At 31.6% G+C, this 13,872-nt stretch overlaps 1 protein-coding gene across 33 annotated transcripts in view; it reads right to left on the bottom strand.

Moving 5' to 3' along the window:
- Window positions 1–2,442: 2,442 nt before the first annotated feature.
- LOC106875065 (neuron navigator 2) overlaps window positions 2,443–13,872 on the bottom strand; it is a 1,326,672-nt gene continuing 1,315,242 nt past the window's right edge. For 24 of the 33 annotated variants that reach the window (XM_089339289.1, XM_089339294.1, XM_089339293.1 and 21 more), the window contains one exon: window positions 2,443–3,589. In XM_089339289.1, coding sequence (XP_089195415.1) covers window positions 3,437–3,589 — 153 coding nt within the window. In that variant the 3' untranslated portion in view covers window positions 2,443–3,436. Of the gene's footprint in view, window positions 3,590–9,984; window positions 10,083–13,872 lie in introns of all 33 variants that reach the window. The other 9 variants (XM_089339295.1, XM_089339323.1, XM_089339321.1 and 6 more) reach the window with 1 other exon arrangement.

The raw sequence follows: 13,872 nt of genomic DNA on the forward strand, positions 1-13,872 counted from the left end.
GTGTATATGTATATATATGTGTGTGTATATATATATATATATATATATATATATATATATATATATATATATATACATATATAAATATATATATATCTGTATATTTTAAGATAAGTCAAGGAATGAGATTGACTCCCTTGCTGAAAGTCTGTGAGAGAAAGAAATGTGTTGTTTTTTCTGTTTTTTTTTCTTCCAGAGAGGCAGGTGGGTGTCTTCTTTAGAAATTATTAAATACATTACAAGGAAAAAATTACAACGTTAGGATGAATCATTAACTATAGAACAAGAGAATGTATAAAATTCTACAGAGACAGGTTGAATTGTCATTGTGCAATGTGTGTATATATGTGTTTATAGTTTGGTTGTTGAGTTTGTCTTGCAAAAGTCTTTTTTCTTCTTTTTCTTATCAACTGACTTAGATCACATTATTATTATAACATTTTTTTTTAAGAATCTAATTAAGTATTTATTAATTAATTGTTATTTATTTTTGTCCAGAATATCTCTTCAGCGTTTATTTTTATTCTTGAAGTTCAGCATAAATATGTCTGTTGGTTTTAGTTTGATTTTGATGAAAAAGTATATATATATATATATATATATATATATATATACACACACATACATATTCATGTATATATATATATATTATTATTAATATATATATATATATATATATTATTTATTCTTCTTTGAAATGATATATATTTCTTTTAAGTATTTCCTTTTTTTTTTCTGTTGGAAAAGTCGTACACTCGCAATTAAATATTTGTGTCTATTGGTAGGTCTGTTAATTAATGAATGAATGAATGAATTAATTATAATTATTAATATCTTTTTTTGCATCTTAAATAGTCTCAATTTGGACACAAACACAAACATGTAAAATCGCAGCAGCATCTCTGCCAAATATTAAGATCAAAGACCAATATCAAATGTTGCTTTGCTCTTTACGACGCCGTTCTTTGAGGACAAGCTCCAAGGAAATTGTTTATATTTTTACACAGAGGAAAATAAACAAAAAACAAAAACCAAACGTTTTTGTTACAACAACAGAAAGGCCACCAAGTGGGTTCTTGTTTTCCATTTCAGCTGGATCGTTCATTTATAAGCGCAGATAGTATAGTTCACATATATACATACATATACATACATATATATATATATATATATATATATATATATATATATATATATATATATATATATATATATATGTATGTATATATACATGTGGGTATATATATGTATATTTTCTGTCAGCAATGAGATAATGAATCAGTGTTTAATTAAAAAAAAGTGGATGGAGAAGTCAAAGCCTCATTTAATAATTAATGTGTTTTTTTTGTGTTTTTAAGAAGCTGCAGTTAATTAACTAGCAATTACATCATCACTAATTATAAAACTGCATGATTATCACCTTTAGGGTTTGGCTGGTTAAGTACCATTGAGCTTCACAATCATCACCTGTTGATTTGGTTTGATTAGTTAAATATCACCTGGGCTGAACGAGCCCCCACCAGACGGTTTTAATATCACTTGAGTTTCCAAGATCTTCCCCCAGAAGGTTTACGTTGAACTGAGTTACATGATCTGCACCAGATAATTAAATATCACTTGAGCTTCCTAATCTTCACCAGATGATTTATATTCCACTGAGCTGGCATGGTCAGCACGAGAATGTTGAGTCTGAACTGAGCTGCATGATCAGCACCAGATAGTTAAATATCACTTGAGCTTCGATCTTCCCCAGTTGGTTGTTAGATTCAACTGAGCTTGCATGATCCACACCAGATGGTTAAATATCACTTGAGCTTCCATATCCTTCCTACGATGATTTAGATTCAATTGAGCTGCACAAATCTGCATCAAATGATTAGATATCACTTGAGCTTCCATATCCTTCCTAAGATGATTTAGATTCAATTGAGCTGCACAAATCTGCATCAAATGATTAGATATCACTTGAGCTTCCATATCCTTCCTAAGATGATTTAGATTCAATTGAGCTGCACAAATCTGCATCAAATGATTAGATATCACTTGAGCTTCCATTATCTTTCTTTTCCCCAGATGGTTTATAATCCACTGAGCTTGTGTGATCCTTCCTCACATGGCTTAAATATCACTTGAGCTTCACAATCCGCACCCGATGGTTTAGATTCCATTGAACTTTAAAGAAAAAACAAACCAAAAACCAGAAATCATCAATCATCATTTATGCTCATCTGTTAATAGAATCCTGTTGAGTTTTGTGATCATCTCTCTCTCTCTCTGTTTGTCTGAATTTGTTTGATCAATTGAGCTTCACCTGTCTCACCTGTTAGCTGATCCACCATTTATCTGAGCTTCAACAACAAACTGCAATTTGCTTTTTGCTTCTTCTGAAAAATTATTTGACTTTATTGTTTTGAATTTTATCACTTGAACGAGATGAAAATATTTTTGTTTTTTTGTTCCTGGCTGTGCAGACTCTCAGGAAATGTTGAAAGTTAGACTTGTATTTCTGTTCACTGTAATTAAATATGATAGTGATGGTGTTGGTTAATGGTGGTCGTGGGTGGACTGGGGGGTCAGCATTTGTTGCTCTTTATTATACAACATCGTATGAGTGGGAAATTCACAGCAGTGGTTAATAAATAATATGACCAAAAATGTCTGTCTGTTCGTCTGTTGGTTGTCTGAGACCAAAATATCTTCATCTTTATTTTTTTTTTTTAAATATAATACGATGATGTCACTGAAATCTGAGCTTTTTCTTTCCTCACCTCCACATATATAAAAGTAGAGCAATAAAAAGAGAAAGAGAGAGAGAGAGAGAGTATAAGCAAAAGAAATGAGAAAGTTCATTTCAAAGAAAACAGTTGGCCATTCCATTACATTCTACAGAGAAAAGTCTCAAAGTTCAGTAATAGAGACTTCTACTGCAGTGAATATTATACACCGACCATCATCATTGTGGTTTTATAATTGTTATTATTATTATTATTATTCATATCATTATTCCTCATAGACGCTTCTTGAGTTTTAGACGTGTTTTTCAACAATGGAAGAAGCAAAAATGAACAAGTTTCAATGATCCAACATAAAGTTTGTGTATTATATATGCATGCCAAAGTAGGACATCAACAATGAATTCTCTTTCATTGTATCGTTTGTCTTTTAATTAACTAATTAATTAATTGTTTTTTAATTTAAGTTTAAATTATTTTGTTTGGCTTTTTTTTTTAAATACCACTCAGTTTGATTTAAAGCTCTGGCATTGCATATTTTTTAAGAACGAATGAGAATATATATGTATATACATATATATACATATGTATATACATATATGTATATACATATACACATATATATACGTATGTATATATGTATGTGTGTGCTTGTGTGTGTGTGTGTGTGTGTGTGTGTGTGTGTATTTTCATGGTCAAAGTATTCATAACATCGATTCGACACTGCAGTTGGAATATTCTGGGGCATTGTTACTATAATTATCCTGGTTTGATGTGTCATTTTCATTGTTTAAAATGGTGGGAATCTTTGACGATGTTGGACTTGTCGTTTCTTGAAACTTTGTCAATTTGTTTGTCTGAAAAAAAAAAAAATTGAATAAAAGTTCAAAAAACAAAGCTCTAAAATGGAATAATTTTAATTTAACAGCTTTGGATTGATAAATTTTTTTCAAAATTTAATTTTATTTCTTTATCTTCAGAAATAGAAATATGGACATGTAAAAAATATGACAGGATGTTTATAATATTGCTTTTAAATTTTGGCACAAGGCCAGCAATTTCAGAGGAAGTGGGTAAATCAATTTCATTGATCCGATTGCTTAACTGGCACTTGTGTTATTGTCCCCCACAAAAGCAATGAAAGACAAAGTCAACCTTGGTGGAATTTGAACTTAGAACATAAATTTCAGACCTTGTGCTTTAGTAGAAAGAATTACTATTATTATTACCATCATTATATATATATATATATATATATCCAAAGTCTAAAATTTTTACATTTAAGAGAGAGATTTGATGCTAATATCCATATCATATATATATATATATATATCCAAAGTCTAAAATTTTTACATTTAAGAGAGAGATTTGATGCTAATATCCATATCATATCATATATATATATATATCCAAAGTCTAAAATTTTTACATTTAAGAGAGAGATTTGATGCTAATATCCATATCATATCATATATATATATATATCCAAAGTCTAAAATTTTTACATTTAAGAGAGAGATTTGATGCTAATATCCATATCATATCATATATATATATATATCCAAAGTCTAAAATTTTTACATTTAAGAGAGAGATTTGATGCTAATATCCATATCATATCATATATATATATATATCCAAAGTCTAAAATTTTTACATTTAAGAGAGAGATTTGATGCTAATATCCATATCATATCATATATATATATATATCCAAAGTCTAAAATTTTTACATTTAAGAGAGAGATTTGATGCTAATATCCATATCATATATATATATATATATATCTTATATTATAGATGTTGAAACATGACTGTACATGGCTGTATTCAAGCAGGTCATTCAAGCACACTGGATGTAGATCAACTCACTGGATGCCTCCCCAAAGACCTCCCTCAACTGACATGGATGGCGTGTGCAGATTAAAAATGTCCAAGTAAGCTCAACCAGACGATGGTGATATTATTATTGTTGATATTATTACGAGCTGGCAGAATCGTTAGCACATTAGACATAATGCATAACCAACACATGATGGCTATGTCTAAAGTAGATTGCTTAAAATCTTACCCATTTAAGATTTTATCTGATGATGGTGAATCGTATGTTACGATATAATCTTTTACAACTACATTAAATAAAATTCAACCAAAACAGCTGTTGTAAATTTTAATTCTCATCATGTTTACTATTTTATCCCTCTGCCACACCAAAAATCCTCTGGTGAGTTGAATTGAGGGAAACAATTTGGATTTGGTAAGCCAAGTGAGACCATAATCCGAGGTTTCTGCCACAAGTGTAGCCAGCCAACTTATTCGTACCTTTCCTTCATTGGACACTAAACTCTGCTTGCGAAGACCTGTTGAGGCAAGTGAAATCGAAATCGAATCAAATTCGATGACTGGCACCCTTGCCAGTGGAGCGCTAAGAGCACCATCCGAATGGTTTACACCTGGTAGTCTTTCATGTGCCATATATATATATATATATATATATGTACAGCCACAGATGCATACATTAGTGCTGGAGTAACAATAGAAATTAGATGTGCTATGTAGAGATGTGTATATATGTTATATTTGACATTTTATGATAAACATCAAATATAGTTTTAATAACTAGAGAAAAGAAAAACTGAAATTTCCAGAATGAATTAAATGGTTACCTGTAAATGATGTGAAAATTTATTGAAATGCATATATGTAAGTATACACTTGCATGGGTGTGTATATATAAATGTGTGTGCGTGTGTGTGTGTGCATATGCACATGCAGACACACTATCATGTAAACAGTAAACATTTTTCAAAGATAAATTATAAATTATATACATGGATATACATGTGTGTGCATATATAGATTAATATATATATACACACACTCACTCACAATGTATATAATTCATCTTTTTATACATACATGCACATGTATTGACTATAATGTAAACAGTGGAGATTTAAAAAATACTATATATATATATATATGTGTGTGTGCATGATATTAACAAGCATTCCTAAAACAGAAAAAAGTGACGGGGCAAATCCTTTCATAGGAATTGAACCCTATATCTGTTGTATACCAGACAACCATGTCTGAATACCAAATGAGATCCTGCACCAATTTTTTCCTGTCTTAAAGGCACTTGTAAACGACATGCACATACACATGCTTTGTGTATGTGCGTGTGTGTGTATGTATATATATATATATATACATACATACACACACACAGATATATTGTCTATGGCATAAATTTTTTGAAACTTCAAGAGAACGCGAAATAATTTATTTTTAATAAATAATAGCATATAAATATTGGGCTAAACATCCTTTAGATAGAAAAGTTGGAGTCCATAGGCAATCGTTGACATATTTTTATTCTAAGGATTTGTTAACCCAATATATACACTGCTGTTATATTATTATTATTATTATTATTATTATTATTATTATTATTATTATTATTATATACACACAGATACATGATACTTCAATAAGAAAATGAAAGAAAGAGTGCTCAAGATAGTAAAAGTGGATAATAAATGTTTTTTAATGAAATTTAGATTAGTAACTTAGTACCAATGGTGGCGTATCATTGTGTTGGCAAAATACTGACTAACATGTCAGCATGAAACCACTGGGACTAGATTACTAATTCAAATTCCATTAAAGAATATATTTATCTTGCTGTGTATTGGGAGGGTCAGTACACCAGCAATAACACAGGCATAGGTTCAATATCACCTCTTTATTGTTAGTCATTGAAGAAGTGATATTGAATCAGTGCATGTGTGTTATTATTGGCATAATGACCCTCCCAAAACAAAAAGGATTCATTTCAACACATGAATTCACATCAAGAATCTTGCAAACCAAATACAGAAATAAAGTATATATTCACATATCACTGTAAATTATTATAACTCACAACCATTACAAATTTGAATTTTAAATCCTTATTCTTCTCTTTTTAACATACATCTTTTTTTGTGTGTGAAACTTCCAAAAGTGTCATTGTAAATACTTAAATGGAAAACTGGATAAATTAGCAGACAAAAAAAAAATTAATAATTAAATAGCTGATGTTAATTAGCAAGAGATGACATAAGCATGAAAGGTAATAATTAAGTTAAGTGTTAATGACCATCAATGAAATCTAATTAGAAATATTTGTGCATTGTGGAAAAAGACAACATTAGCTGAATAACTAAATATTAATGGATTCTTGTGTGCAAGAAGTGGGGTTAATTCTGGACATGTTTAAGTCTTATTGGACCTCTTCAGCAAAACATAGACTTCACTGAACTTGATGAGGTAGTAAAGAGAGAATCACTGTGTAGATATTAGGATACTGCAGATGATTAGGCGTGAAAAATTAGCATGTTGAGAAACGAATGAATTATTTACTCAGTAACACCATCTGTATGGAAAAACAATAGTTAAGTTAGTGGTAACATTCAAAATAAAAAAAAATATTCTCTAATAATTATAATAATGCCAGAAGACATATCCTATACCTGATACAATTACTATTTAATATTTGTAAAGCAGCTGGTTGCAGAGTGGAGTGGGGGATGAGAAAATGAGATAGGGCAGAATGGGAATGATAAAAAATAAATAAATTAATTAATTAAATAAAAACTTTAAATCTTAGATGAAAATATGAAGACTTAAATCCCTTAAATATCATTGGCCCCCTCATAATTTTTAGGAATTCATCCTCTACGAAAGAAATGTTTTTAGCATAGTCGCAAAAGACCACCAATTGTTTGGGGAAAGTGGGGGTGGGGAGTTGGTTGCTGCCAGTGCCCCCCACTCCCAGTACCGGAACAGTACCTTAATTTGTTGATCCCCCGAAGAGAGAAATAGTGAGAGTAACTCCAACAAGATTTGAACTAAGAAGAGGAAGAACCGGAACAAAAATGCAAAACGTTTTCCCCCATCGAGATAATGGTTCTGCCGACTCAACTCTCTTAATAATGGTTTCAAATTTTGGCACTGGACCAGTTGGAAGGATGAATGGCAAAGTCAACCTCAACAGAATTGGAATTCAAAACAAAGAATGCAAAGGAATGCTGTGAAGCATTTTATCCAATTCATCAACGATTCTAGCATCCAGATTACTCAGACAAATGGTTATCCCTTCACATTGGTTTGAATTAATAACGTATTATCTCACAGCTTTGAGATTTTGATGAAGAGGCAGCTTACTTTCAGAATGACAATGTAGGGTAGGTGAGAGAGGCTTGATCTGGCTGGTTTCACCATAAAACAGGGAGAATATTTGGGCCAGATATGGCTGGTTTGAATGTTAAAGTCAGGGGTGGACTGAGGGGCACGTACCCCCCACCCTCTCAAAAAAAGAAGTGCACTCTTCTAAATAATGTTATTATGCCCTTTTCTCCTGGAATTGTATTCCCTTCTGACCTTGTGGCCTCCCTTTAGAAAATTCCTGGGACTGCACCTGAAAGGGTTTGAAATTTTGGCATAAGGCCAGTAATTTCAGGAGAGGGGGCAAGTCGATTAGATAGACCCCAGTGTTCAACTGGTACTTATTTTATCAACCCCCGAAAGGATGAAAGGCAAAGTTAGCCTTGGTAGGATTTGAACTCAGGACATAATACCAACTTTAATAATAACTGTTTCTAATCTGGCACAAGGCCACCAATTTTTGAGGAAAGGAGGTCATTCAATTAAGTACTTGATTGGTATTTTAATTTATTGATCTGGAGAGTCACCAAGTCAACAAGTATTCACAAGGCAAAATCCCTTAGCTGAGGGGAGAGCTGAAGGATGAGAAAATGAGGGATACATACACACAGACAGTTATTATTACTGATGTGAAATGAAATGTCTACAAAATTGGTGCTCATTGTAGGGATGCTATGGCCCTCATCACATAAGGAAATGATACATAACATCAAGAAGATTCTATAGGAGTCACTCAAAGTGTTCAAGGAAAAAGAAAAGTCTTTTGACAAATTCATTATTAGATTTTAATGTGGTGACAACATGTTTTAAGTCCTAAAACTTACAAGGAAGAAGGAAACAGAGAGCAATCATAAGATCTGATATCCTAGAAACCTGGCGACAGTCTGGAAAATGTGCTCCAAGTTCTTTAAATTTAAATGCCACGAAATGCAAAAAATCTAATATTTGAAGTATCAATACCATTTTCTTTACTTTCCACACTCTCAGACATAGAGAATGACCTCAAAATGTTAAATTTCTCATAATCTACAGCCAGTTATTAGATTACTCTAAAAAAATTCTGTCAAAAGAGAGCATGTCCTTTACCAAGCCAAGAACTCATAGAAATTTTCAGTCAATAACGTCTGCAGAATGTGTTGTTAATGATAAAATTCCTAAAAACTAATCTCTCTTCATCTCTCTCACCACACATGTGCATATAACTTTTGGTTATTCAAAATTATCTGATGTTCCGTACAGAGCAAAGAAATTTTTCTTCTTTGGCAAATTGGTTAACCATGCTAATTATTAATGGAAGATAAGACTAAGTTAGTTGGTGAAAAGAAATTATTAATTAGTTGTTTTGTATGCCTTAGAAGAAATGATAATAATAATAGTATAGTAATAATAATAATAATAATAATAATAATAATAATAATAATAATAATAATAGCAATAATAAAGGGAAAAAGTTCAAAAAGAAGTTGAGTAGAATTAGCAAAATAAATAAGAAATAAAGAAAAAAAATACATTTAAAATAACGAACAGAAAAAACTGATTAATTAACGCCACAATTAAAATAAATTAAATTATAATGAATAATTAAATTTAAATAAAAATATGATTGGAACAGAGGTCATTATTTTGAGAAGGTAGAAAAAGAGGCATGTATATATGTATGTATAAAAATATATATATATATATATATATACATACATACATACACATATATACACATACATATATATATATATATATATATATATATATATACACACACACACTATACCACTATACTTACACAGGTATAAGTTGAACCCTGAATTTTCAGTTAAAATCAAGTGTAAAATAGTGCGACTTATTATACACAAGTAAATACAATATATATGTAATGTGTGTGTATATATATATATATATATAAATAAATGTGTATATACATATACATGAGGAAACATGACGAGAAGAACTGTGATGGAAGAGGAAGAGGCTGTACGAGAAGACATGAGGAAGAGACATGGGGGAGGAGAGAAAGGAGGTTGGGGGGTCAATGGTTAAAACTTACATGATTTCATGGATAAGGGGGGAATTTCAGCAAATATTTATGTTCGACGTCAAACATTGGTTTGGACCTGCCTTCCAGCTTAAATATTGATTCATTTCCTGTACGATGGGAGACAGTATATGATTAGTATACGATTAATTAAAAACAAACAGTCATCAAAATATATAATAATATATATATATAAAGATATGTGTATGTGAATATGTGTTGTGTCTGGAAAATTCAGTTTAAGAAATTCCACTGCATAGGAAAATTTGGTGTATGGATAATGATAAAACATATTATATTAGCATATTAAATAGGCAAGCCTTTATTTAATGTCAAACATTAAAAAAAATGTGATGAGGTCATTTAAAATGGAATTTCTTAAGGTGAATTTTCCGATGGTAAAAATGGTTATGGTGAAATTTCATATAACCAGTATGTGTTCCTCAAGAATAGAAACAAAATTTGGACCACCTTGACAAAGACATATATTTAAACTGATTTTGGACATAAGACAGCAATTGAAAAAAAAAAAAGAATTGTAATTATTAATGAACTAATTAACCGTTTAACCAATTAATTAACTCATCTGTTTGATAAATCATTTGGTCAATCAATCAGTGAATCAGCTAGGTTCAGTAGGGTTACAGTCATATCACGTTAAAAACATGGGTTCTCGTCTGATCACTAAAGTTAAGCAACGTTGAACCTAGTTAGAACTTAGATGTGTGATCACTAGGGAAATGTAGGAGCTGGAAGCAAAATTTTAATCCCTCTTTGGTCAGGGTTGTGAAGCAAATGATTAACACAGCAGCTAGGAAATATATACAATCAGTGCAAGCATGGCTGTGTGGTTAGAAATTCGTTTTCCAATCACATGGTTCTGGGTTCAGTCCCATGCATGGCACCTTGGGCAAGTGTCTTCTAGTATAGTCTCAGGCTGACCAAAGCCTTTTGAGTGGATTTGACAGATGGAAACTGAAAGCATTTTTGTAGGAAGAAAAGAGTTGCTTCCCATGGTATTAAGTAAATGATTCTTTATTATGAAGGCAGCAACTAAATATTTTGCTTTTTGAGTTTAAGGAAGTACTTCCATTGGGTGAACTGCTTAGAATTTTTCTTCCCTAGACCAAGCAAAACTTGCAACACCTGCTCAACTATGGCCCAGGTTGTTCAAGCAGTTACCAGTCAATTTTGTATGGTGTACTTTCCTCTTTTACCCACCATACATGGCTAATGTTGTAACATTGTGTCTCTCTTAGATTCTCAAAGAGTACTTGTGATTATTTAGCCTAGTTTTAAAAGGGCTCTGCATTGCTCCAACACATTTTCGTGTGTGTCCCTTCTTGCTGTTTTTGACAACACTACTGCTGTTTCATAGACCACAACCTCAATATTACATCGACCATTCATGGCTAACCCTACACAAGCATCCTGCCTCTGCGCACAACTTTGGGTGTTCACTACTATTCTTATGACATCATTGTGTGACTCAGGCCCTCCAGTTTGTGTGAACATGCCCTGCTCTCACATGAACCAATTCTAGCTCAGAGTTTAATAGGCTCCGTGTCTCAAAGGTAAGCTTAAGAGAGCAAGGGACAAGCGGAACAAACTGTAAACTAGCAAAAAAGGCAATGGAAAAATCACTGCTGTATCTTTTCCATGAAAAATCTTGAATCTTTAAACATTGGCATAGAAGTCCAAGATTGCCGATGCTGGTGGAGAGAGAGAAAGAGAGAGGGAGAGGGAGAGAGAGAGGGAGAGAGAGGGGGAGAGAGAGGGAGAGAGAGAGGGAGAGAGAGGGGGAGAGAGAGGGAGAGAGAGAGGGAGAGAGAGATTAAATGATTCAATGTTAGAAAGATAACTCACCACCAAAAAATAAGGTGGGATGGTCACAATTTGGATGTTTTTGATAAAAGGACTGCCAAATCTGGGTCAACATAGGTAAAATTGTTTGCAGGAAAAAGAATGAGAGAGGAAATGTGTGTATGTGTGTGTGTGTGTGTGTATATATATATATATATATATATATATATATATATATATATATAGGTAGGGTAAAATCCAAGTAAAACCTTGTAATTCCTATTAGGAAATGAAACATGTGCAATGGTGAATAAATAATACTAAAAAATTTCTTGACTTCCTGTTTTGTTATATGTGTGTGTGTACATATGTTTATATATATATATATATATATATTTGAAGGTTTGGAGGTGATGTACAGAAATTATATAGAAAAAAATTTTAATTAAGGTACTCAGAAACCTGGATGTTTGTACATTTACAGATTTTTATTAATGTCACATATTAAATGAAGCGCTTTTCACCTAGTCGTGTAGGTTTTTCAAAATTTGAAAAACCTACACGACTAGGTGAAAAGCGCTTCATTTAATATGTGACATTAATAAAAATCTGTAAATGTACAAACATCCAGGTTTCTGAGTACCTTAATTAAAATTTTTTTCTATATATATATATGTTTGAAAGAAATGAATAAAATGACTTTTCTGGTAGTTATTTTTCACTTTAATAATTAGATGTTTACAAATTGTATCATTTACTAAACAACATGATTTGTGAACATTTAATTATTTAACTAGAAAATAATTTCCAGAAAAGCCATTCTTATTAATTTTCTTCAAATATACACTAATGCAACAAGGATTTCCTAATTCTATTATACTGACATAGACATGTGTGTGTATGTATTGTTGTAGGTAGGTAGGTAGGGGAAAGACAGAGAGAGAAAGGGAATGGTTTGAGAATGTATGAAGAATTTATCTATAGTTTGAAACATAAATGTACAAATCATACTTTCTTACAACAGACACGTGCTGTAAGGCGGCATGATTCTTACAACATGAATGCATTGTAAAAAGGTGTGAAGTCACTCCTAGTCAATTATTAGACAGCAAAATCTCAATTCCAAAGAATTACCTTGAAAGGGAAACGAAACAGATAGATAGGCAAGTGGATAGAGAGATAAACACACAGATAGATTACATAGATCGATAGAGAGAGAGACTGAAAGATGGACAGACAGATAGAGTGATAGATTAGATAGAGAGATAGATAAATAGGTAGAGCACCAGACAGACTAATAGATAGATAGAGAGAGAGATATAGATAAATAGGTAGTGTGACAGACAAGACAGACAGATGGATAGATAGATAGACAGAGAGAGAGATATATACAAATAGATAGTGTGACAGACAGATAGAGTGACAGACCAGATAGACAGACTGATAGATGAGAGGGAGATGGAAAAGAGAGAGAAAAGGTAATGGATGTAATGAAAAAGATAAAGAAATGCAACGAAGGTTTTAAGTTTCTAGGTACTTCATGAAAATAGTTTTAGAAGTGGAGATATATGTTACAAGCGAGACATGACTGTTTTTGAGAGACATAAATAACTGTAATGGATATTTAGTTTATCCAAGGAGGGGAGTGGGGTGAAGAAAAAAAAAAAAGAAAAAGAAACCAAGATAAGGTTTAATGAAGTAAGGTAAGAGCCAGACTATATTTTGGTACGTCTAAAGAAAATGTGGTTTTGGCGCCGGCAGCAATTTAAAAATGATCTAAAATAAGAATATATGATTTAAAAATCAAGATCAAAATTGAAATGTGAAAAATGTAATGATATTATGGTGGAAATGTAAATTGTTTTCAAAAAATGCTTTAAATACAGAAAAAGGTATGAGATGATGTTGAATTGATGAAGGTAGTAAAGTCTTTGCAAGGTACATGAAGTTAAATGTCTTGTTGAAGAGGTATTATGAAAAACCTGAAAATATAGGACCAATCTGGGAAAAAAATTCTTCCTTTTAAACATTACAAATTTCAGATAATTTTTTTTTTAGAGAAATGACTGAATTTTTAATTAAAAACTAAATACCATA

Source organism: Octopus bimaculoides, chromosome 21 (assembly GCF_046866305.1).
Source record: "Octopus bimaculoides isolate indiv1 chromosome 21, ASM4686630v1, whole genome shotgun sequence".
Classification (NCBI taxonomy): Eukaryota; Metazoa; Mollusca; class Cephalopoda; order Octopoda; family Octopodidae; genus Octopus; species Octopus bimaculoides.